At 36.4% G+C, this 26,187-nt stretch overlaps 2 protein-coding genes across 13 annotated transcripts in view; both read left to right on the top strand.

Moving 5' to 3' along the window:
* dtnba (dystrobrevin, beta a) overlaps positions 1-11,130 on the top strand; it is a 34,840-nt gene extending 23,710 nt beyond the window's left edge. For 3 of the 7 annotated variants that reach the window (XM_081602290.1, XM_008397302.3, XM_081602289.1), the window contains 10 exons: positions 340-427; positions 507-586; positions 2,336-2,449; positions 3,502-3,598; positions 3,826-3,846; positions 4,700-4,853; positions 5,037-5,126; positions 5,233-5,280; positions 6,790-6,814; positions 7,208-11,130. In XM_081602290.1, coding sequence (XP_081458416.1) covers positions 340-427; positions 507-586; positions 2,336-2,449; positions 3,502-3,598; positions 3,826-3,846; positions 4,700-4,853; positions 5,037-5,126; positions 5,233-5,280; positions 6,790-6,797 — 700 coding nt within the window. In that variant the 3' untranslated portion in view covers positions 6,798-6,814; positions 7,208-11,130. Of the gene's footprint in view, positions 1-339; positions 428-506; positions 587-2,335; positions 2,450-3,501; positions 3,599-3,825; positions 3,847-4,699; positions 4,859-5,036; positions 5,127-5,232; positions 5,281-6,789; positions 6,815-7,207 lie in introns of those variants that run through there. The other 4 variants (XM_081602291.1, XM_081602292.1, XM_008397300.3 and 1 more) reach the window with 4 other exon arrangements.
* A 4,296-nt stretch (positions 11,131-15,426) lies between these two features.
* The window catches only part of dnmt3aa (DNA (cytosine-5-)-methyltransferase 3 alpha a), a 60,235-nt gene continuing 49,474 nt past the window's right edge, over positions 15,427-26,187 (top strand). For 2 of the 6 annotated variants that reach the window (XM_008397291.3, XM_008397295.3), the window contains exons 1-2: positions 15,427-15,582; positions 21,698-21,916. In XM_008397291.3, the coding sequence (XP_008395513.1) occupies positions 21,848-21,916 (69 nt within the window). In that variant the 5' untranslated portion in view covers positions 15,427-15,582; positions 21,698-21,847. Of the gene's footprint in view, positions 15,583-15,621; positions 16,265-21,697; positions 21,917-26,187 lie in introns of those variants that run through there. The other 4 variants (XM_008397296.3, XM_008397293.3, XM_081602185.1 and 1 more) reach the window with 3 other exon arrangements.

Here is a 26,187-nt window from a genome sequence, read left to right as displayed (position 1 = left end):
CAATACAGAAGGGCTAATCTGTTGACATTTTTCATCAACCAGCTAATAATTTTAACATTATTTGTGCAGACTTTGAATAGAGTTAAGTTAAAACTTTGACACTTGAGGAGTTCTAGGTAGAAAATATTTACAGAAAAAATACAAAAAGTTAATCTTTTTGTACAATTTAGGCTGAACTGTTTTTCTGATTGTGTTATTTCATCAGCTATCCTTTTTTTTTTTAGTCTCCAGTTAACGATAAATTAATTACTAAATCAGTTGGCGATTATGTCAATAATCGGTTCATTATGATTAATCAGATTTATCGTTTGAGCCCTAAGCCAAATGTTTGTGTTTCAGTGGCGTCGACAGTCCCGGCAGGCAGGATGAGGAGCACAAACTTATCGCTCGCTACACGTCTCGACTGGCAGAGACAGAAAGCACAGGGGTGAGTGAGAAATAATCCACTAACGTGGATCAATATAACATTTTTTATTAACGAGGAAAGTGATCCATGTGTGTTTCAGATGATTCCAACAAGGAGCATCAACTTTGATGTGAACAAACAGAAGAGGGAGCTCATCGCTCAGCTGGAGTGTAAAAACAGGTATAGATGTTGTTACAGTTAAACTTCTCGCCTTTTGTCCCATTACAGCAGCAGTGGTCCCCAAGCTACGGCCCGCGGGCTGGATACGGCCTGCCTCCACAATACCAGAGAGCATTCAGATTTTTTTTTTCATATATTGTATTTTCCGGTTTATATGTGGATTTTTCTTCAACCACCAGGTGGCTCTTTAGGAGGAAGTGTGTCCTGTAAACTGTGGGTGCTTTGTTTGTTTGTTTGTTTGTTGTTTGCATGGTGCATTGCTGCCATCTGTTGGACTTTTAGGGAACTGCTTGACTTTTATGTTATTTAATCAGTATGGTTGTTTGCTAGCGGTAGAGCAGATGAACACTGTCTGTTATGAACGCTGCATTCCAGGTCGAATTCTTCGAGGCAATGCCTGTAAGTAGCAGCTTATACTTCAAAGCGAGCCTTTATGTTAACATATGAGGAATTCATATGTTAAAGTTACTTTCCCTCAATGGAATATATACTAGTCAGTCCCAGTGACCATTTCACTAAAGGTTTTTGCCCATGTGCTTTCGGGGTAAACATCAATCAAGAAACGCACGCGCGCGCACCGCCCCCTCCTCAACAATTTCCGGCAAACCCAGGTGATAAACGTGTAACACTTTTTCTGTTACAAACTGACTCCGGCCCCCCACCAGAGAAGGGAAACGTTATGTGGCCCTCACTGGAAAAAGTTTGGGGACCCCTGCATTACAACCACAAAAACGTTTAGTTTGGTGTTACGATAAACCAGATATTGTAAAGTGGAATTAAAAGGTGTAAAATTATAATACAAATAAAAGCCTAAAGTCTGGAATGGATTCAGTTACAGCGAAAATTATTCACACCTCAGTACATGTACATTTATTTTTATTCAACTAATAGAATAGAGTAGAATATACTTTATTCATCCATAGGGGAAATTTATTAACTGATAACCTACTTCATCAAAAAAATAATAATAATAATACAAATATAACAATAAGAGATCAAATTTATTAAAATATACATTTAAGAGTGATTTAAGTAATTCAGTATGGCTGAATATAAATAACAAGATTGCACATGCAAATATGTTAAAATATAAAATATATAAATGAGTGCAGAGAGAATTGGCTTTAAGTTTTCAGAGTTAAGTTTGTTTCTGGTGTAAAATGGATTATCACTTTGAGAAAATATAATTTAATTTCATGTGTACTGAGATATTTGCACTAGAAACTTTAAAAATCTGTTTTTGCAGTGCGCAGATACTCCATCACATTTTACTGCATCCAGTCAGAAGAAACATGTTGACAAAAGTAAATAATTACTTTCAATCTGCCAGTTTTTAAGAAAGATAAAGCGACATTGTTTTTGACTGAAAAGTATTGTCTACACTGCAAAAACGCAAAATCTTACCAAATATTTTTGATATAGTTTGTAGTGTAAATATATTCGCACACTTGAAATTAAACAAAGCTAACTTAAAAGTAACTTTTCACCAAGTTATAGGGGCTTGATTTAAGTCAATAATTTCATAATATATAACAAAGTACAGGAAATTTTTCCATATTATAAATTATAAAAGTAAGATTTTGTGGTTTGCAGTGTATCATTACCTCTAATGGGGATTTTTACTGTTTGGTCAGAGAAGTAAGCTTCCTTACTTAGAGTGTTTTAGTTCCTTAATGTTTTAAGTGAATCTGGAGGTGTGTGTTTGAGAAGCTGCCCGGTGCTGACCAGCGTGGTTTTCTCTTTTCCCAGAGAGATCTTGGCAGAAATCAAACATCTCCGTGCCGAGCATGACGCAGCGTGTCAGCCGAGCCCAGAGCGGTGCAGCACCAACCCGGCTCTCCTCGCCGAGCTGCGGCAGCTCCGGTAACAAAAACACACAAGCTTTTAATCATGAAACATTTATTTTTTATCTGAAGATGGCTGAGATGTTTCCAAATCACCAGATTACAATTTTACTTTAGAGAATTACGTTTTTGGTCAGATTTGGCAAAAAATCGTGTTTATTTTTGCAGCCCAGAGGGAGAGTAGCTTGGAGCAGATGGCAAGGGCAGATGGTGGATTTTCCTAACAAAACACAAACAATAAAACATGTTTCTACTTTTTGGTTAAAAAATAAATTAAGAAAGAATAAATGCTGGTTGGTGGGTATTGATTTGGTAAATAAATCATAGTTAGCATCAGATAGAGGTACTTCAACTTTTAAAATTAACTTTTTTTTTTCAAAGTAAGTTTGTAAATTAGTAGTTTTTTTTAATGTGCTGTAAAGCCGCCACTAGGAGGCGCCAAATCAAAGTTTTGTTTTTGTTGAGGTTCATGTTTTTAACCTTAGAATTGACACAATTTGAACAGATGAAGCTATGCCACTCCAGGAGTTTTGGGTCAAACATAATTACAAACAAAGATATTTTTATCTTTAATGCAAAATGTATATATTTTTTAGATGGTTTTAATTTAATTACTGCTCTGAATAAGTTGTTTTTTCCAGCCTATTTTTTGTATATTTTATACGCTAGTAAATCAAATCAATGGCTAAATTAGTTGTTGAATATTTCAGTAAATGATTAATCACGATTAATTGTTAAATATATCTGTGATTTTGTTTTCTTTTTGTTCATTTACTCTGATTACTATAAGAATAAAAGCTAAGAAGTTCTTAAAAATGTGATTCTGCTGCTTTATTGTGGAAAAGTTTGTACTTTGACCTCCTAATTATTTTCATAAAATACTAATTTTATTTTTTAATTCTTATTGTGACATTTCTTGCTTTGCATCCTTAGACACTGAATTCGGTTATTAGGTTGAAGGTGCAGCTGGTTTACTGTCTGTGTTTGGGTTTTTTCCAGCTCTCAGTGACTCATTGTGCTGGGATTATTGACTCCTGTGACGCTAACAAGGTGTTGCTTTGTGTGTCCCAGACAGAGGAAAGACGAACTGGAGCAGAGGATGTCGTCTCTGCAAGAGAGCAGGAGGGAGCTGATGGTGCAGCTGGAGGGGCTGATGAAGCTGCTCAAGGTGACACACACTCTAAATAAAGACCTCATGATGCCTCCGCCATGTTGTAGAGGACAAAGTTTCCCTGCTTCCTCATATTTCCTCATTCCTCCTTGGTGTAACGCATTCCTAACTTCTTTTTCCTCCTTTTTAATTTCACTTTTTTGAGCTCTGATTGTCTGACCTTTTCTTTTTCCGTCCTTTTTTCCTCCTGTCTGTTTCTGGCGGCCATTGTTGTGGCCTTGTAGGATGAGGAACAGCGACAGGCAGTAAGTTTATGCCTGTTTTGTGTGACAAACACTGAAGTAAAACTGGGATTCATATCAGATAATTTCAAATAAGCGGTCTTTTTGAGAAATACAGCTGCATCCCAGCTTGGGTTGAAACGATTAATCGGATCAATTTTGATTAATCGAATCAATTTTGATTAATCGATTATTAAAATAATCCTAAAACTAATTTAGTAATTAATTAATCATTAACTTGAGTATAAAGACTCAAAAAATGCAATTATTAAGCTAAACTTGTACACAAAATACTACATATTGCATTTAAGATAAAAAAAAAACCTTTGTAAATTTGTTCTACCCAAAAAAGTAGCTTAGTTTTAGCTTCACCCATTTTTGACCTTTCTCTGTGAAAAATGTCCATTAACCATATATTTCTATACACTTATTAAAATAAAAATAAAAATGCTAGTTTAGTTGCTAGTCGCTTATTTGAAGAAAAAAAAAAGAGTTGCTAGATTTGTTGCTAGTTATTTTTTTGAGAAGAAAAAAAAACCCATAAGCTTTAACCCGGTGAAAATAGTTCAAATAGCTTGGATGTACGTTTTTCTTTCTTACCTGTTTATGAAAAGTTTCTGTTTATATCTAAAAAGAGATGGAAAGCCCAGTTTGGCCTGTTCTGCTTTTGCACTTTGCACACAGGTTTGTGATGCATTTCTGTTCTGTAGAAAAACACACAAACCTTCAGATATCTCACAAACGAGATATTAAGATACATGAAAAAGCCCTTATAAAAGCCTGATGTTGTCATCATCCTCCATGTCCCCTATGGGGCTCCGTAGTTTTAGATGCAAAATGTTGAGTGTCTTTTTGGATTGTTGACGATGTTCCGCAGGCGCAGGCGGCCGGTTCTTCTCACGCCTCCCCGTCTCGACCCAGCCCGTCCGCCATCCGCCCGGTCGGCGCTCCGTCTCCTCACGCTCACATGTACCTCCCTCAGGACTCCCTCGCCGGGGTCGGAGGTGACGTACAGGAGGCCTTTGCTCAAGGTTAGACTGACTTTTTTTTTACCTGAAAGTGAAATAAACTCCAAGGATTGTATTTTACAACATGTTTTTTTTCTTTTTGTAAATAATAATATTAATATATCTTGCTGAAAAGTTACTTTTGAGTTAATTTTGTCTTGTTTCCAGTGTGTGTGTTCAGATGAATGAACATGTTGATGTTTTTAGGGTCGAGGAGGAACCTGAGGAACGACCTGCTGGTCGCCGCCGACTCCATCACCAACACCGTGTCGTCGCTGGTCAGAGAGCTGCACTCCGGTCCGTTATCCGTTCATTCTGACTGGAAAAACTCAACATTTAGTTTAGTTTTACTCCAATATGTCATAAAACACTTTTCAGTTTCTGATGTTTAACATCTGAACAGATGAAGGCCGAGAGGAAGAGGAGCGGTTGCTGAATGGGAAAGACAGAGGTAAGTTAATTATTTTAGTTATTTTAGTGTTTTCTACCAAGTCAGACTGGAAAAATATATATTTTTTATCTTTTTCTTAATTTTTTCCTTCTTTTTTCTTGTGTTCTTTTTCTCTTCTGTTTTTCTTTCTTCTCTCTTGCTTTCCTCTTTTCCGTTTCCTTGTTTCTTCTCTTTCTTTGTTTTGTTCTTTCCTTCCTTCTTTCGTTCTTTTTTCTTATGTTCTCTTCATTCTTGTTTTTAATTTATTTATTTCACTTTTTCTTTTTTCTTTTGTTCATTCTTTGACTTTTTCTTTTCTTTTTCATTCCTTTTCCTTTAATTTCTTTTTTCTCTTTTCTTTCATTCATTCATTCTTTTTCACCTTCCTACCTCAGTAGTTTAAATATTACAGAAATGTAAGTGGTTCATTATAAAAAGCTGTTATTTTTAGGTTTTTGTTGCATCCATTCACTCCAGAATCTTTTCTTATTATTAGTTATTTTGGGGGAACTTTGAGTTCAGCAGCTCGCTGCAGAAATTCCACGTTATTATCCTGGTCATTAAAAACACCTGGCTGGACGGGAACGACTTTGACTTTGACTTAATTTTTCTCCAGATGCTGCAACAAGCTGAAGTCAACGGCTGCTTGTAATAAATGATCAGGTTTATGTTTCTGAATGTAGCTGAAAGGAGGCAAACAGCATTAAGACAATTCGTCTTGCAAAGACCAGTGAGACTTGAAGATCAAATTTCCGGCTTTGTTTTGCATATTTAAAACTGGTTCTGGTTGCTGTTCTTTCTCCACGTGTCTGCAGTTTGTCTGCAGCCTCTCTGTGTGCAATGAGCTTCGTTAACATCCCCTCTCGTTAGCCGCGCTTTATGGAGCCCCTCCTTTTTAACAAGGGCAGACCCCCTGCGGAGAAGTGCCAGATCCACTTCCTCGTCTGCGCCCTCGCCGTTCATCATGACGCTAACCTCCAGTTAGCGACGACAACCTGACTACATGCTACATGCAAACTGTTTGCGTTCATTATTTCAGGACAAAAAAGATAAAAAATAACGACCCAGAACAACCAAAATGGCTGCTTCCTAAACATAATGACTGCAGAATTATTTAAATTGGAAAATTTTGAGGAAAAAAGTTATAAAGAATGAATCTTGTACAATTTTATTGTAATTATTTTTTATATATTATGACTTTATTCTTGCATTTTTATGATTTTATTCTAATTTTATTATAACCTTATCCTCATAATATTAGAACTTTATTCTTGTGTCAACGTTACTATTGTACGATTTTATATTTCAACTTTATTTTGCAATATGTGGACTTTTTTGTAATGTTATGACTTTATTCTGGCATTACAAATTTTTATTTTATTATGACTTTATTTTCGCATTACAACTTTATTCAATTTTTTATTACCTTATTCTGATATTATGCCTTTATTCTTGTAAAACTTGTTATTACTGTTGCTTTTTATTTCCAGGTTGCTCTGCTCTTTATTGAAAGTTTTATTTTCTGTTTAGCAGGTTAAAAAGCTGGCAGGAAACGGTAAGTAAACTCACACAGTCTTCTTTTTTTAGACAGTAAGTCTAAACCTCCTTCCAGAAAATACAAGTGATTTTAGTTCATTTTAATCGTTTGACATGTTTTTGTACATTGTAAAGTTATAAGTTGAAACAACGTAAAGGTGTTATTATTTAACTCCACAGATTTAATGAGAAGAAGCAGGAACAAAGTGAATTATTTGATGTTTTTTCTGATCTTGTGCAGGCCTTTCCAACCAGCTGCTCTGGTTTTTATTGAGGGAAAAGTTAAGAAAGCAAAGAACAGAAATCTTTAAGAAACAAACTGATGATCTTTCCCGATTCTCAAACATTTAAAGTGCAATTTTGCATGTTTTAAAGTTGGATTTTGTGTAATCTTGTGATAATTTCTCCTCAGATGAACCGATGTTTCATTACGGCCAAAGACGACGTTAACGGTCAGCAGAGGGAGGAGTCGATCTTCTACGCCAATCAACCAATCACGATGCTGGACACCAAACGACCGCCGCGGGTCTCTACTGATGTATAGTTGTGATTTTTGTGTGTTTTTGATTTGATCTCGCTTGATCCAATGGGGAATCTGAAACCTGCTGATGAGTACTGTAGCATGTTTATTTGGAGGAGGAAGGAAGTGGAGGAAGTGAGAGGCAGGACGCGTCTGGGAAGGAGTTTTTTTATGGATTAGAAAGATGATGAAGAAGAAAACTGGAGGACAAAATGAAAGTTGAAGAAGAGAAAGGTGAGCTGATAAAGTTTGAGCACTGTGTGCTTCGTATTTATTGCTTTGACTTGTTTTTCTTTTTGCCTCGTATTCGTTCAGTTTGACAGCTTTATGTGTATATGAGAGTAGTCAGATCCTGCTGAGATGTTTAAGCTTTAGGGGACTAAATCCCACCAAGTTCCCACATATTGTTGAGATAATAAACAATAAAATGTACAAATGTGTAGACGATGCAGCTCTTCCCTAAAATGTCTGGTGGTTCTAGCACTGTAAAAGTGAACTTTAAAGGTGACCTGTTATGCTTCTTTGAACATCCATCCATCCATTTTCTTCCGCTTATCCGGGGTCGGGTTGCGGGGGCAGCAGCTTCAGAAGGGAGGCCCAGACTTCCCTCTCCCCAGCCACTTCTTCCAGCTCCTCCGGGGGAATCCCAAGGTGTTCCCAGGCCAGCCGAGAGACGTAATCCCTCCAGCGTGTCCTGGGTCTTCCCCGAGGCCTCCTCCCGGTGAATGATCATGTTCTTTGAACATGATCATTCACCGTTCTTTGAACATGATCATTTCATTTTGTCTTGGTCAGCTCTGACTATTTTGAGCTCCTGTTTTAGGGCCTCCTGTTACTTTAAATCCAGATAAGCAGCTGCTGGCCAACTCAACGTTTACACTCGCACTTGAAAAAGGCTGCAAGCAGATGTGCAATTATACAACCATACATATTTGAAAAGCAGACGTGGAGTCTTCTGCACAACCAACAAGAATGCAGCAGGTGGTTTCTGTATGGCAAGTCAACAACAAAACACGTCCAGCAGCCATTGTACGGCGCATACAGTGGTAAAACCAGTTGGGTTGCTAGGTAACGGCGCAGTGTGACTCAGTAATCTGGAGGTTTTTGAAACGGCTAATTTTCCAGACACCAAAAAACATAAACTTATTTCCAAACAAACAGCTGGATGCTTGTTTTTTTTTACTCTTTTGTTGTTTTTAGAAGCAGTTGAGACCCAAATGGAAGAACAAAAATGTACAAAATGTGAATTTTGCATAATAAGTCACCTTTAATAAATCAAGGCTGGTGATTTTTTTCCACTTATTAGTGATTTTTGTCTGAAATAAATTGGGCTGGGCGATAAATCGATCAAGTTTTTGGTTTTTGAAGGTTTAATTAAAATAAATTTCACTTGTGCACTCGTTGGGTTTCCATATTTCAGAGTGATGTCATCACGTTGAGGGCGGCCATCTTGTTTGACAAGCTTGTTCTGCAGCTTCTATTTGTTCTGATTTTGAATTCAGGTCAACTCTACGACAGATTATTAAAGCCAGGCTAAGATTTTTTAAAATTAAATAATAAAGTCGGAATTTTACCAGAACTACAACCCAAAAAATTTAAAATAAAAGTTTTTCTAACATTTTCTTCAGTGTCAAATTATAAGCGATTGTGCAAACAACTGAGTCTATTTCAAAAACAACAAGTGATTACTAAGCTCTTTTTCTCATTTAATCAACTTTTTTTTTGATGTTGCAATTTTAAGATATTTCTTCTGGTAAAATTGCATATTTTTCCACTAACATGACTAAAAATTGTCATTGTCTGGCCATAATTCTCTGTTGTATAACTCAGAGATCATATGACTGAATTTGAAAATATTTAAAATCAAATCTGTTATGAAAAATTCAGAGATTTTATCCTTAATCCATATCGCCCAGCCCTAGAAACTGTTTCAGATGGAGCCATGAGTGTATTCCTGTGTATTCTGGTACTGCAAAGAGGAGCTATCTGATTACTGTGGTGTGTGTGTGTGTGTGTGTGTGTGCGTGTGTGTGTGTGTGTGCGTGCGTGCGTGCACGTTTTATGTACATTATGCGTGTTTGTTTCCTCAACTATCATGTTCTGTAAAAGCAGCAAAATCTGAAATATTTACCATAATCACTTGAAGAATTACAAAAGTATTCACACCTCTTAAACGTTAATGTGTCAGTTTGGATGGAAACTGTATTGACTTTGACTAGACCGTTTTAACACGTACATGTGGTTCCAACCCATCCTGTTGAGGCTGGTTGTGTTTTTAGCATCGTTGTGCTGCAGTGACCTCACCCTCAATCTCATGTGTTTTACAGATTGATGATGCTGCCAACACCGTATTTCTGTCTGCACTGCAAAAACACAAAATCTTACCAAGTATTTTTGGTTTAGTTTCAACTGCAAATATCTTAGTAGAATTCAAATCAGACAAAACTAACTTACAAGTAACTTTTCAGCAAGATAAAGGAGCTTGTTTAAATAAATAATTCCTTAATATTGATGAAAACGTTCCAGTTTCTACGACAAATTATTTAACTTGTAACGTGGAAACTGTCTGGAACTAGAACTTTTTCACCAATATTAAGGAATTATTTACTTAAAACAAGCTTATATATCTTGTTGAAAAGTTACTTGTAAGTTAGTTTTGTCTTATTTAAAGTGAACTAAAATATCTACACTAAAACACAACCAAAAGTACTTGGTAGGATTTTGTGTTTTTGCAGTGTGTTTTGATTTGTTTATGTCAGACGGTTCAGTTTCTGTCAGAAACGTTTGAAGGAGTTTGGATACTTTTGTAAAACACTGTAATTATCTGGTTTAGACGACTTCATCTTAATTAGGTTTGGACCCAAATTAAATCTAACAATCCCTCAAAATCACAGTAATTTAAATTTCTTCTTGAATCAAGTCTTTTTGTGACTCTGAACTAATTCATTAGGTCGACTCTGTGTGAAGGGATTCTCTGATCTAAAGCCAAAGCTTTTCTACTTTTTATTTTTGCATTAATTGTTCAGGTTTTGAAGCTTTCTCTGAATTCACACACATACCCTGACGGTAGGGCTGAGATATAAAGAATATTAATTTATTGTTGTTTCTTTTCATTTGAGTCATTTTGGTTACATTGTAAATGCAATCTCAGCTGTTGTATTTGTACTTTAAGGGTTTGCTAAAACAAACATGAAAAATTAGCATTTATTGAACGAATCTTAAATTATTTAGAAGTTGTAGTTAGGTGCGTTTAAATTTTTTATGACTAAAGCAGCAGTCTGACATCCTGTACTTACTATCAATTCTGTAATTAATGTCTTTTACTGTCTAAAAGCTACCTGGCTAAGCCAACTCCTTACGTTGCTGTCTTTGTTTTGCTTTATGTAAAATATAAATGACTGTTTTTATGAGTTTCAGCTGTGGCGATGAAGAGCTACACCCATAAACCCAAAAGTCAGCATGCAAAAAAAAGCCAAAGATGTTTGTTTCATTTCACTCGACATGTTTCAGAGCTTTAGAAGCTGAAATGCCAACATCTTACATTTCTGCAGCAGCTTTTCTTCGGTTTTCACCGGCTGTTTTTGGTGCTTGTGACCGGGATCGTCACGTTTCCGGTCCGCGCCGCCATCGACCGACTGCATAAATGACTCCACTGACAAACAAGGCCGTGTTTCTGCATGCATGTCCAACATGAGGAGACGGGCTTGCCCTGACATGAAACCGTAAACACCTCCAGCTCTGAACCTGCTGGAGCAGAGATGAGTGAAAAGTGTGCATCTGTGTTTCATCTGCAATAAATAACATTTATCGACAAACTTTGTGACTTGTGGTTTTGATTCAAGGCTGCGCAGCGACATGGAAACGTCGGGTTTGTCATGAATCTCTTGTTTGGAGAAATACACGGCAATCAAGTTTTGGATTTTAGTTTTATTTTGCTGTGACTGAAGTTAAAACAAAACTTCTCTTGTTTTAGGTTGTTTAGAATAACCAAAATTATTGCTATTTGTTAAACTCCAGAAAACAGATTTTTTTTTTCTCATTTGTAACTTTCTTCGTATATTTAGCATTTAATTTGAGCTTTAACATGATTTGTTTGTATTGTTTCAATGTATTAAATATTTATTATGAGTTATTGATCTGTGTAATAATGTTGAGCAACTTCACTGAAATTTGACCTCATTTTTTATTATTTTGTTCTTTGACCACTGCAAAAACATAAAATCTTACCAAGTATTTTTTTTGTCTACTTTCTAGTGCAACTATCTTAGTTTTGTCTTATTTTAAGTGTACTAACTTACAAGTTATTTTAAGCAAGATAAGTTTGTTTTAGGTGAATAATATCGGTGAAAAAGTTCTGGTTCTATTGTAACAAGACATTTTCCCCATGTTATAAGTGGAACTAGTACTTTTTACCGATATTCAAGAATTATTGACTCTAAAGAAGCTCCTACTTCTTGCTAAAAAGTTACTTATAAGTTAGTTTTGTCTTAAAGTGTAGTAAGATATATGCACTAGAAACTAGACCAAAATTACTTGGTAAGATTTTGTGTTTTTGCAGTGGCTGTTCAGTGAGATTTTGAGAGACATTTCAAAACAAAAATGTTTACATTTTAGTTTCTTTGCTCCTGCTGTGGAACACGATCACAACACATTAATGACGGTAAAATGTTGTAAATACTAAAATTGCTAGACAAAGTACTAATTAATATAGTTATTGTTCATGCAAAATGCCTAAAAGAAAAGCTGTCCTGCACACAAACTCCATAAAAATTCACATTTTTCACAGACTTTCATATTTGGTTTCTTCATTATTCTGGATTAGCAGTTCACACGATTCCCCTGCTCTTCTTCCAGAGGTCAGATGTGGGTTCTGAGGATGTTTTGAGGACGGGGGGTTGAGCCATCGTCTAAACAAAGATTACTGAGGTTGGCCTGTTATTAGTGACCTCCCTGTTGGCTATAAATAACCCCCCAACTCACCACCTCCAGCACTAACGCACAGTGACATGGTGCCGTTGTGACCCGGCGTAGTAAAGGTCACCCTTCTCTCTTTAGAGGTCAGTCTGAGTTGAAGCTCTTCTAACGAGAAATAAAGAAACTTTTGTATAGTTCTGTTAGAATGCCAAGATTTTTACTGCATGATTCATTGTTATGCATTTCTTTACATTTCATTTGTGGTTTATTTAGTAGTAATATAAAAAAAACCCACAAAATCTTACACCTAGTTTGTAGTGCAAATATCAGTGAACAAGACAAAACCAACTTAAAAGTAACTTTTTAGTAACGTATAAGAGTTAGTTTAAAAGCAAATAATTCCTTAATATTGATGGAAAAATTGCTAATTCCACTGGCAGATTACTTCACTTATAAAATGGGGAAAATGTTTGGTTATAAATAAAATAAATTACTTAAAACAAGCTCCTATATCTTGCTAAAAAGTTACTTTTAAGTTAGTTTTGTCTTATTTCAAGTGGACTAAGATGTTTCCACTACAAACTAGACCAAAATACTTTGTAAGATGTTGTGTTTTTGCAGTGAACACACAATATTCAAGATATTAGGCCTGAAACAAATCAGACTTTTCCACATTAAAGCAGCAAAACCAAATTTCTTATCATTTATTTGTTTCGCAATAAGACTATTTGAACAATTAAAACAAACGTGAGTTACGGCGGAAACAATCAATTATTGAAGTAATCAAACCAAGACTAAACAAATATATGCATTCAAGATTAAATTAACAGTATTAGCGTCAGATGCGTCCTTTACTAACGAGCATACACTAAGGGAAGGCTGTGATATTGCATTTTAGGCAATAAAATGCTTTTTTAAAATAAAATCATTAGCATCTTTTAATGTATTTCTATGGTCTAAAAAAGGCTTAAATAAAAACCCCACAGAATGCCGTTTTTTTGCATCTTTAATAGTAAATAACACAACAGTATACAAGATATAACAACGGCTTGAGGAATTTATATACAATTTCACAATTTTAAAACTTGCAGTCACGTGGAAGCGTACTTAAAATATGAGGGCTTGGCAAAAAAATAAAAATTATCTTAGAAAAAAATACAATATTTTCTTTAACTCAATAGTTTAGAAAAATGTAAAAATACAAATGATCTAAATTAAACAGCTTTAAACTTGTTTTGAATAACTCCTGGCAGCATAACTCTGCATTCAAACCAATACCTTTCTGATCTTATCTCACAGATGCCTATAAACGAGGAGGCTGTAAAAAGAATCATGATAAATTAAACAGGTCGTAAAAGAAAGTATGCCTTTATAGAGGAAGCTGTAATTGTAAAAAAAACAAAAATGCTGTAAATTAATAAAATTACACTCGTAAAACCATGTAGTGATAATATTTGATCTCGAAAACATCCACTTAATGTTACTGTAGTCATAAATACCAAAACTGAAGAAGATAAAGTAGCTTACGGCTATTTAAAACCTGTGATTTTATATATTGTCTAATGTAAAGGCAGGTCCTGATATAAACTCCTGCTGCAGACGCTCTTCAAAAAATTAACATTTGTTTCCTTAAATGCAAATAAACAGATTATATTTTCTCCTCTTCCGTTTTAAAAAATATACCTTCTTACAGAAGATGGTAAAGACCGGGGCGGTGGTAGGCTGTTTGGTGCCTTGGGCCAACATGCTCCACCGTGACATAATTTTGATTCCCATAAAACATAGAAATTTAAAAAATACTTTATTTGAAAAAATAATTTGCAGGCAGAGGTATACAATACAAATACAAAAATAAATACTTTTGAAAATTAATGCTATTAAAATTAAACTGCACCATTCGTCAAATATTTATGCAATTATGTGTACTAGAGCTGCATTTTGATCAAGCCACAATTTTTATTGTGCAGCTGTCAATTAACACATACAGGTTTTTTTAATAAGATAGTTTACACTGTTGCACTTCAAGAAACAAATTAATTTGCACAATTATTTTAAAAAAAGTCTCACCCTTTTACTACTTTTCAAACAAGAAATAGGTTACAGATTTGTAGAAACTTTACTAGTGTGGCAACTCATGACGCCCTAAAGGAGACGCCGCCCTGGGCATCTGCCCACTTCACCCACAACAGAAATGGCTACTCATTATGGTGAGTATTTTGAGAAAACTGTGAGAATTTAGAGATTAAAGTGGGAATTCTGATATGTAAATGAGAATTGTGAGATTAATGTCAGATGTTTTTGTGGCACTAAGTTTCTTCCATACTATTCTTCATATCAGATTATCTAGACTTGCGAAAATGCCTCTGAAACAATAAAGTTTCAAACAAAAGATCTTCAGATGTCTCAAAACGTATTCTTAATTATCAAATGGAGCATTTTTTAGCTGTTAAGCAGGACAAACCAGAAGTTAGTTTTAATGTTTGGGGGTTTGAGAGTTACCCTTAATATGGCAAGCTGTTAGTATCAATGATAACGTGTACTTAATTTATTCTTCTTTACTAGGAGGATTTTTTCAAATCTACAAGCTGCGTCCCCGGGGCATGATAATAATAAACAACAAAAAGAAAATACAGAAGAGGAAATAAAAAAATCAAATAGTTTTGACTTTTGAAGCTCAGAAATATTCATGTTTTTTTAAAGTAAATTTTCTAGAATTTTTGTTTAACTTCACACAGAAACTTCCTATTTTTTCGTTTAAGATCACAAAATTTGAGTTTTTTCCAGCATTTTTTCTGATTTTACAAACTCGGAACGTTTCTTGGTTTTTCTTAAAAATTTCTGAGATTAATCTGAATATTTCTGAGTTTTCTGGCAGATATTTACTCTTTCTTTTTATCAACCACAGTCCTAATTCAGACCTGAGTCATACTGAACCAAAAAATAAAAACGGGTTGGGCACAAACAGTTCATTAAACCAGAGGCACTATTGTACAGTTCTAGCAAATAGAAATTAACTATTAAAAAGAAATATTTGTGTCGAAGTTTACATTTTAATAACATTTAAATTTGTTCGTTAAAAACATTTAAAGGGCACCCACACCTTGAACACCCTTATTTAGAAAACGGTATCAATCTACATCTCATTATTTGTCCTAACGGCTTGCCATACTGCGGCTCGCGAAAGCGAGGGAGTGCGCGCGAGAAGACGCGGCGGCGCGAGCGCGAGATCGAGGAAGGGGGGAGAAGAGAGTGAGAGTGGGGGAGAGAGAAAGAGTGAAAGACAGGGAAGCGTGGGAGAGAGAGCCACGACCGTGTGGGGCGACTGCGTGGGCGGCTGAGGGACGGAGGACACGGTAAATATAAAACATTACATTTTCAGCCCGTCACAAGTTAGCAACGGCCGACTCCTAACGTAATAGCTCGCGCGCTCCGGAGCCGAACCGTTGGTTAGCAGATGATGTGAAGACGGGGAGATTCGTACACAGGGCGAGTGAACTTGAAGAGGTTTTTTTTTTCCTTTACGATGAGAGCAGCATCAAAGCAACCGGGCGATCTCGTTGCTGATGTTAAAGATGTCCGGTGCGCAGCCCCTCTGTCCCTCCGCCTCTTCGTGTAACGTTAAACCGGAGCGCTCCGTCCTCAGCGGCCAGCAGATGCAGACAGACACATCAATGCGAGGAACTGTGCACGGAAGCTAGCGGGGAGTACCGGGAGCGCGCCTGTCCGGGGTTAACGGGTGCATTCGGTGTGAAACGCGGCCCCGTGTGTGTGTGTGTGTGTGTGTGCGGTTTTTTTTTTTTTTTCGTACCTGACCTACTAATGGTGATCGTCTCTACTCACTAAGACACGTGTCCGTGACCGGCTGCCCGCCCTGCGCACAGCCCCGCCGGGATTAGTCCCGTTTTTAAAAGGCTGTCCGGTAAAGGCCGCCTGAGGTCGCTCCCAATATTAATTGTCATAAAGCTGTCCGCTCGTCAAGGTAACAGAAACTGCTATCACCGTACTTCCACAGTGGACTTTTAAAATAAAAGCCAAGTGAGTTTACCAAGTTTTCTACAGCAATACTCAGTTGAATTTCTTCTGTGCTCTTAATAACAGTTTATTACGTTTGTTTATATGTGTAACAACCATAGTGGTATCGTAACTAGTTACATTTACTCATCTACATTCACTTGAGTAACTTTTTTGAAAACAAAAAACTTAGGAATATTTGTAACATGCTGAGTAATTTTACTTTTACTTGAGTAATTTCATTATTACGTATCACTACTCTTGAGTGAGGGGTTCTCTAACTACTGAATGAAAAACAAAAGTTTTAAGACAAAGACAAAGACACACACCCTCAGTTTTTTGTTAAAGTTTCATAGGTTTTATATTGAAAGAAACTGATTTGGAAAAAACATTTTGTTTTCCTGATTCTGTTATTTTTTGTTACTTTTATGAATTATTGTGCTTCTGATACTTAAAATACGAAAATTTCCGCTTAACTTTATATTTTGGCACGTCTGATGTAGTTTTTTAAGTATTAAATGATTGATTTTTGATCAGTTACTCAAATTATTTTGGTTAAAAGTCTACTCAATACTTGAGTAGACTTTTAGTGCTACTCTTACTTGAGTGCAATTTTTGGGTACTCTACCCACCTCTCGAACTGATATACTTAAATGCTAAACATTTGGATTTTAAATGTGCTAATAATAGCAGAAAGGACATGTTTTCAGAGCTCCAAACAAACAGAAACAAGAGAACAAAAAGTACTCTTTATAAGTAAAGAGCAAAAGAATGTGTCCTGACAAAAATGAGGCTACATAAAGTGTCCAAGTAACAAGATCAGCGCAACAGATTAAAACAAACAAGTCAATAGAAAGTACCATTATATATATATATTTTGTGTGTGTGTGTGTGTGTGTGTGTGTGTGTGTGTGTGTGTGTGTGTGGGAGGATATATAAAATCCTCCCACATGAAATGCAGTACAAAAGTTTCCCTTGTTACAAAATTGATAATATAAGTTGCCATCTTTATATCAGTTTCCTCTGGGATTACTTTCAGATCAAATTCTGGATTTTTGCCAGCAAACTCCACTATGCTGCATTTTAGGCAATACAATGTTTATTTTTTTTTTATTTATAAAAGAAATTTAATTATTTGCATGTTCTACATATTTCTAATTTTATATCAAAAGGGTTTAAATGAAAAATCTACAGAATGTGCCATTTTCTTTTTATCTGATTAATTGCCAAAGTTATCAACAGATTAATCTATTACTAAAATTATATAATCTACTCCAGATTAGGCTTCAATTCATCAGATTTATTTATGTGTTTTATATTTTAAAGATTATGTCAATCTTTGATTCTTCTATGTTGTGAATCACTCACTTTTATAAAGTAAATCGGGCCTAAGATCATCTCTGGCCCCCATTTCGCCCTCTTTAAAAACCGCCTGTATACGCCCCTGCTCAGCAGTCTTAAGGAGGTATTTAATATAAACAATAGTATTAAACTCAGGCATTGATACACTTTTAAGCATTTTCAATAAATTATAACTCACTTAATCATTCTCATTAGTAAATTATTAATTCAAAGCTCGACAGTCTGTCCGGCTCGGATGCGGCCAGTGAAGTGTGTAGGGATGTGAAGTCATTTAATTTTAGCAGGAAGGTAATTTACCTTAACACAATTTGTTTGGATTGTTTCAATGTAATGACTATTTATTAGCTTTGCTAGGCTTGTCACAATAACAAATTTTGCTAGATGATAAATTGTACCAGAAATTATTGCAAATTTTGAGATCAGTTCACATAGTATATTAATAATAATGGCAAAAGATCAAAAAACGCCAATTTCAAAAGAATATTTAACACTGGAACTGGAAAACATTTTAGATATCCAAAATAAACAAACAAAACAACCGAAATAACAATAATTAAAATGGATTCTAAAGTTTCGGTAATCAAAATTTATATTTAATAATTCAGTTTAGACAGGGAAAACAGGCAAAAGTGGCAGGTAATGCAAACTAACTACTTTGTACTTTGTGTCAAGTATTTACATCTCTAACGACTGTAGTCCAAATGGAAATGATCGCGCTCGTTTTAATTTATAATGTCATTTAGACAGTGATTAACTATCTAAATGACTTATTGATCTTTGTACTGTATTTTCCGCACTATAAGGCGCACAAAAACCTTCAATTTCCTCAAAAGCCGACAGTGCGCCTTATAGTCTGGTGCCCCTTATATATGGATCAATATTGAGCCACAACAGGTCTAGCAACTACGGTAAGCAACTGCTGACTTCATTTTGCCCCGTAAAAGAAGAAGTGCGCGGTGCATGCTGGGATAGTTGTCAGAACGCTGGTTTGTTAATAAAGTTTGATAATACATTTAAAGCCAGGGGGTGGAGGGGCGGGAGCAGAGAGACAGAGACTGCGGCGGCAGCGTGTCGTTGGTCTGTGTTACCCAGAAAGCAGTTGGGCACAATATCACAACCCCAACACCGTGAGTGAAACAACGACTCGGGCAGCCTACTAAATAAAGTACTTGGGGACCATTTCTTTACAAATGTGGATGTGTAATAATAGAGTACGGAACAAATTGGTAGCTGTAGCATCTATTTTATGCGCCTTGTAATCCGGTGCGCTTTATAGTGCGGAAAATACGGTAATTGAAATAAAGATTGACTAATGTTTTATATGTTAAACATTGAAATTAGGTTAATTCTGTTGGTAATTTTTCTTTTGTTGTCAGACCAGTCAGGTGTATATGGTGTGTTTGAGAGATTTCAAAACATAAACTTTTGTTATATTTTAGTAGAATACTATCACAAGACATTAATAACAGCAATACATTTTGGATGTGAGAATGCATGTTTTTGTGTAGTTTTTAGTGCAAATATCTTAGTCTAGTAGAAATCAGACAAAACTAACTTACAAGTAGCTTTTCTGCAAGAAATAAGAGTTTGTTTTAAGTCAGTAATTATTTAATATTTATGAAAAAGTACTACCTCCTTTGGCAGATAATTTCACTTATAACGGGAAGAACATTTTGTTATAAGTGAAGTAATCTGACAATGGAACTAGTAAATTTTCCTCAATATTTTCTAAGTATTTACTTAAAACAAGTTTCTATATCATGCTGAAAAGTTACTTTTCAGTTAGTTTCGTCTTATTTCAAGTGGACTAAGATATTTGCACTACAATCTAGACCCAGAAATACTTGGTAAAATTCAGTTTTTGTAGTTTGTTTTTATCTCCAAAGTAATGCTGAAAAAGTTTTAAAACTTATTTCAAAAATGCTTGAAAAGTGCTTGAATTTTACTTTGGGAAAAGTGTACAAACCCTGGAAAGAGATTATCATGGAAGTGTAGGAAATGTCTGCTTTTATTGTGAAAAACAAGAGACTTTCCTGTTTTGGCCCTCCCCGACTGTCACCACCTTTACATACCACTGAAGGTTTTTCTCTGCGCAACTATTTCTCCTCCCAGCAGCGAGCGCAGGCTTCTGCCTGGGCCTCTGACTATGGTCTAATTTAAACCACTGCCGTCATGAAGCTTGGAACAATTTAAATCAGTGAATAGTAACTTGCTCTGAAAGCACAAGGTGTGTGCCTGTGACCTAAATACTCCAAAGTTGGAGGAGTTGCTTTGGCCAGCTGCCTGGAGCTCGTACAGGGAGCTCCAGGAGTGTTGGGATGGATTATGTACAATCTTTCTGTGGAAAGTTTCCACTCTCCTGTCTTTTTGTTGGCAGAGCTAGCTTGTCTTTACAGTAGGGGGATGTAAGGCTATACTGTACAATGCTACGTGAGCACAGCCAGACTCATTGCTCTGGTTTTCTGTTAGGAACAGATAAGCAGCAGCACATTTTACTCCCGCTTTGAGTTTATTTATACGTCCATCATCATGTGAGACCTTTAATACTTGGTTTTAATATAGATATTTGGGAAATAAGTTAATTATAAATGGCTCACCTTAAGCTGCAGCAGCATAAAATCTAAACATTTTGGAAGGATGACTTTCATAAATCTGTTAAAAAGTGAATTTTACAGAATGGGCATTCACTCATTTTATGTTTTTAGTATGTAATCTGTTTTATTAATGCAGTTCTGATCTTGGTCTTTCAGTTGAATATTAAAGATGTTTTGTTTGGACTGTTCTCCACCCTGCAGGGTTCAACCTGGTCTGGACATTCATCCATTCATCTGTTTATCCTTCCATGTATCCAACCGTGTTCATCCATCCATTTATTCAAATATGAATTCGTCCATCTAAATATTTGTCCAACCATCCATCTGTTCATCCAGCCATTCAAATATCTTTTCATCCATTCATTCATTCATCAATCCACCCACCCATGTATTCAAATATATGTTCTTTCTTCCAGTTATCTATCTTTCTATCCATCCAAGTATCTGTTCATCCTTTCATACATTCGAGTATCTGCTCATGTATCCATCCATCCATCCATACATACATACATACATACATACATACATACATACATACATACATACATACATACATACATACATACATACATACATACATACATACATACATACATACATACATACATACATACATACAGTTCAATGCAATTTTTACCTTCATACTTTTACATGTTTAAAAAGATTCATGAAATATCTGAATAATTTGGATCTGGGACAGTGATTTCCACACGATAAATGTGGAGGAACCCAGTTTCTTTCCCCTCAGTCAAATATGAAGTCAGATGGCGGTGCAGATAACCAAGCAGGTGATAAACTCCTTTTTTCCCTCTTTTTGAGAGTTTTCAGACTTTCAGGAACAGGATTGCTGGTTTCTGTTTTTACAGACATGGCTGATTTGGATTAAGGCTGCAGGTGAAACGGCTGATAAAAATACCTTAAATGGTTCCTGCCAGCCAAGTCTGTCAAAAACACATGTCAGTGAGTCCGTTTCAGGCACAAATCAGATTAACTGTAAAAACAACCAAAGCTGCTCTTTCATCCCCTTCTCATTTTCATCGCTTCATTCACAAACTTCCAAAAACAAAAGTCAAAATCATTCACTTGTTCTCAGATAAAAGGAGGAGGCTTTTATTTTATTGGTAACTGGACACCCATGGGTTCTTACTGCTGTTTTGCCCAGTAAATGAGAGTTTTTCATAGCCACATCAGTCTCTCTGACAGCTGTGATGACAGCTACTCTCACTATTAGTCTCTCTAGAGAACACCTGTGGGTGTTTTTGCCATTTTCAGCTAAGAGTTTGGATGTTTCTTTTTGCTCCTGTCCATCAACTGTAATTCACGGAGGCAAACATGTAACTGATGCGCAGACGTAGCTTCCAGGTTTTGGCGTCTGTGTTTGCTTGTGTGCATCGGAGGGAATTGTGACTTGAACTAGTCATGAAAGAAGACAGTGAAATGCTTGAATGGAGATTGACACTTTACTCACATTACCTTGTTTTTTTCTTTTTCTCTCCTCCAGGAGAGGGTAAGGCCAGAAAGAAAGAGAGACCTTCAACCCACCGACAGATTGAATGAAGCAGCACCTGGAGTTTCTGAGGACCCTCTCCATGTTCTGATCTGCTCGGTGTTTCTTCCTAAGAAAGTTGGTGTCACAGAGCCGCTTCCTGCCATGCCGTCCAACAGTCCTGCCGCCGCCGAGCCGCCTCAGACGCCAGAGAATGACGCTTCCAACGACTTGGTGAGACTAACATGCTGCTCTTATAAGCTAAATGGACAAAAAGATGCTCTGACGCTTTGCCTGCCAAATAGTGCCGTATTTTTTATGAAAAATACTTTAATTTTAGTTAATGATTGTAATGGTGAGATTAAGGCTGATCGATAAATCAGTTTGATTACCGTATTTTCCGCACTTTAAGGCGCACCTGATTATAAGGCACACCTTAAATGAATGGCCTATTTTAAAACTTTTTTCATATATAAAGCACACCGCATTGTAAGGCGCACAGAATAGACGCTACAGTAGAAGCTGGAGTTACGTTATGCATCCACCAGATGGAGCTGCACTAACGGGAATGTCAACAAAATAGTCCAACTCCGGTCGGCGAGCAGAGCCTTCCGCGACTGGGCCGGGGCGTGGGCGGACGATGGTCACCCTTCTCCGTTCGCGCAGAGCATGTTGGTGGAGAACGTGGTGCTAAATGACCTGCAGACTCTAGACGGTCGGCCAAACTTTATTAACAAACCAGCGTTCTGACAACTATCCCAGCATGCACCGCGCGCTTCTTCTTCTATGGCTGAAAATGAAGTCGGTGGCTGCTTACTGTAGTTGCTAGACCTGTTGTGGCTCAATATTGGTCCATAAATAAGGCGCATTGTCGGTTTTTGAGGAAATTGAAGGTTTTTAGGTGCGCCTTATAGTGCGGAAAATACGGTAATTGAATTTTTTGTTTTTGGAAAATATGGATTTTTTTTCACCAACACACTCCTTGGGCAGTTCAACGTGATGTCATTGCGCCCAAGGTGGCCATCTTGTTTGACAAGCGTGTTTTGCAGCTTCTGCTTATTTGAATTCTAGTCAGATGTGTGATGGAATATCAGGGCCAGCATAAGACTTTTTTTAATTAAAAGGAAGTCATAATATTAGGAGAAGAAAGTAGTAATTTTATAAGAATTTTATTTTATGACAGTGTTAGAGCCATGCAAATAAAAAATTAAAAATGCGAGGATAAAGTTGTACAAAATAAAGTTGGGAAAATACAAAAATAAAGTCATAATATTATGAAAATAGAGTTGTAACAACACTTGTTTCTCATAATACAACTTCATTGTTGAATTAATTCAACTTTATTCTTCTATTATTTCGACTTTATTCGTAATTTATTTATTTATTTTCATTTTCTTAGAGTGGTGCTAAAGCTCTGTTGTAGAACTCCAATGCAAAAAATAAGAAAAAATTTAAGTGAGGAATGTTGAGCATCTTGTGAAGTTATACTTTGGTATTTGTTTTACTGATAATTAATAGACTTCAATTTTTAACATGTTAAAATTCTAATACTATGACTATATTCTTCTGAATAATAAAATCTTGTTGCCCGACTCTAATACTCCTTCGTTCAACTCAGAGAAGGGGTGACTGAAATAAAAGCCACTATTTAAATATATGTATATTTTTAGAAAAGAAAGCAAGAAAAAAATTGATTTAAGTCCAAAATTCGATCTAGTATGATAAAAAAATCTAATTTTATTTTTAAGCCATATCACCCAGCCCTAACTATATCCAACCTCATGATAATGTTGCACCTTGTCCTAATGCTGTACAATTATTTTCAATGCATCTTTTCTTATAGAGGTGCAGGACTTCTATGTTATTTTTGCAGCTTTGGTTAATGTTACACTGTCCGCCTCTCTTACTACAGCTGTCATTAACACTGCTGCTCTCCGTTAAGGATCATGTTTCAGCCAAGAAACACAAGAGAGCCTCGCAGGCAAATGAGAGTTTGTAATAATTAAACCTGGAGTTATTTATTTACATTCTCTGCAGACCGTTTTGCTTTCCACATCCTCTGCAACATGTGGTAGACATGAGGAACTTTAGTTTTTTTTTTTTCCTCTTTCTTTTACACATATGAGCACGTAAATGTTAGCTCGGAGTCCGACAGGTGAAAAATGGTTTCTTTCACTTGCACCCCTGAAGCTCTGGGCGGTCCTCGTAAATCAGGGAGAAGTTTGAAGTTCATTCTATACAACAGCCACATAAAGAGCCGTCTCTCTCGTTTACTTCCATGTTCTCACGCTGGCCGAGAGCCAAAGCAAAGTTTCCCTTATAGAGCTGTTTCTTTTAAACTTCCTGAGATCTCTAACAAAGACTCGAGGAAAACCCAGAGAAAAACCAGGGGAAACTGCTGCGACAGCGATGTGGGAAATTCATGAAGATCCACATCTTACTCCGGTGGTGACATAAAAAAAAACATCTTTGTGGGATCAGAAAATAATTATTTTGCTTATGTTTAAGTTACTTTAATCTTGTATTTTGTGTGTGGTTTGAAGTATACTGCAAAAAACAAAAATTCACAAAGTATTTTAGTGTAAATAAATATCTTAGTAAACTTGAAATAAGACAAAATTAACTTGTAAGATAAAGCAGCTTGTTTTAAGTCACACATTTTTTTATATTAATAAAAAAGTACTATTTCCACTGGCAGATTATTTAACTTAAAACAAGACATTTTCCCATGTTACAAGTGAAATAATCTGCCAGTCCACCCAGTACTTTTTAATCAATATTAACGAATTATTTACTTTAAACAAACTCTGATTTATTGCTCAAAACCTTCTTGTAAGTTAGTTTTATCTTACTAGATATTTCCTCTAGAGATTAGATAAGATTTTGAATGTTTGCTGTGTACAGCTAAAAGAACATTTATTTGCTTTCCTAAATTAAGTAATTTGAAGTTAATAATGTTTAAACTTCATAATCATAGTATTTTCAGCTTGGATTAATTAATAAATCCCAGCAAAGCTTAAACCTTTCCAATTTCTCTTTGCTATATGTTCTCTGTCTGGCTGCCAGCTCTAGTAATCGTATATATTACAAGCTACTAACAGACTTTGATGGCTGTCAGAAGACTTGCCTTGGGGGTTGCAATTATATGTAACTGATCATGTGGAAAAACATTCTTCATCCTGTCTCCAAGTCCTTGAAGCTGCAATCTGGAATATTGCATCAATTCTGTTGTTGTGTAAAGGTTCAGGGGTTCCTTTGTAGCCAAAATCTAGATAAATTGTGTTTATATTTTGTCCTAAGGATTGATTCATATGGCTATGATGAACTGGAACAGTAGATTCACGGTAAAACACAAAGAGAATCTAGATGAGAATGGAGATGTAGGAAACAAGGCCACAGGAAAGACAAGAAAGAGATTGATCGGAGGACAAGGAGGTTGGGGAAAGAGGAAAGAGGACAGGCTGTCTGCTGCTGATGGGATCCTCCTCTGCCTCCTCTGGTTTGCAGTCTGGTTGCCTAGAAACTGCCTAAAATAACCTGCCGGGAGACAGAAATAGACCAAAGATATACAGCCAGAATGGCCATTGTTGGTTTCTCAGTCTGTTGGCATACTTTTTAGAGCCCTAGCTGGAGTTTTTCAGTTTTTTTTCTCTGCAAGTTTATATTTCACTTGATTTGATAACATTTTCCAGCACAACATTGTGCTGCATATTGCTAAAATGTGAGTAAATATGCCATTGAGTGTGCATCGTGACACTGGCATATGCACAGCACCAGGCAGAAAGGCATGGAGCCATTAGTCGTTTTAGCCGGTTGCTAAGCTGGTCGTCAGCGAAGTGACATCACATTGTTTAGTCAGCACCGCGACCCTGCCGGAGACAGTTGCTAAGCAGTTTCTGCACCGTAGCAACCACACCATTGTCACCATATGATACCCTTTGTCCAGAGGCTTTAATGAGAGGTCTGTAGAAAAATACTCCAGAATGATGGAACCAAAGCTGCCGGACATGAACTGTATTTTAAGGCGTTTTCTTTGCAGCTTAATTAAAAAAAAAAAATACAGCTACCACTTTTCAATGTAAATGGAAAATAAATAGTTTGCAGTTAATCTGTAAATACCATTGTTACGACTGGCTCAGGGTCGTAACAAAAACATGAAACCATACCATGGTTAAAGTGAAATAAAGTAAATGTTTATTAACAAAAAACAACTATCAAAACAAAAGAAACTCAAAAGTGCAAAAGACGGGGAGCTGGGGCCTGGCAACTACCATTGCCTCTGCAGAATGGACGCTGAGGGCCACAGGCGACAAACCACCAACGACCAGTGACCAACGACCAGCTACGAGCCACCCAGCGCCGCTGAAAGACGGAGACAGCCAGCTTTAAGTATCCTGCACTCCAATCACCCGATCAGGCACACCTGCAAATGGGAGGAGCACAAAGAGGGACAACAAGACCAGCCTACAAGGCCCAGGGCCGTCACACCCCCACCCATAAAAAGC

Source organism: Poecilia reticulata, chromosome 21 (genome assembly GCF_904066995.2).
Source record: "Poecilia reticulata chromosome 21, P_reticulata-male-v2, whole genome shotgun sequence".
Classification (NCBI taxonomy): Eukaryota; Metazoa; Chordata; class Actinopteri; order Cyprinodontiformes; family Poeciliidae; genus Poecilia; species Poecilia reticulata.
The sequence above is the reverse complement of the archived record's forward strand: the minus strand, read 5'-3'. Positions and strand labels throughout refer to the sequence as shown.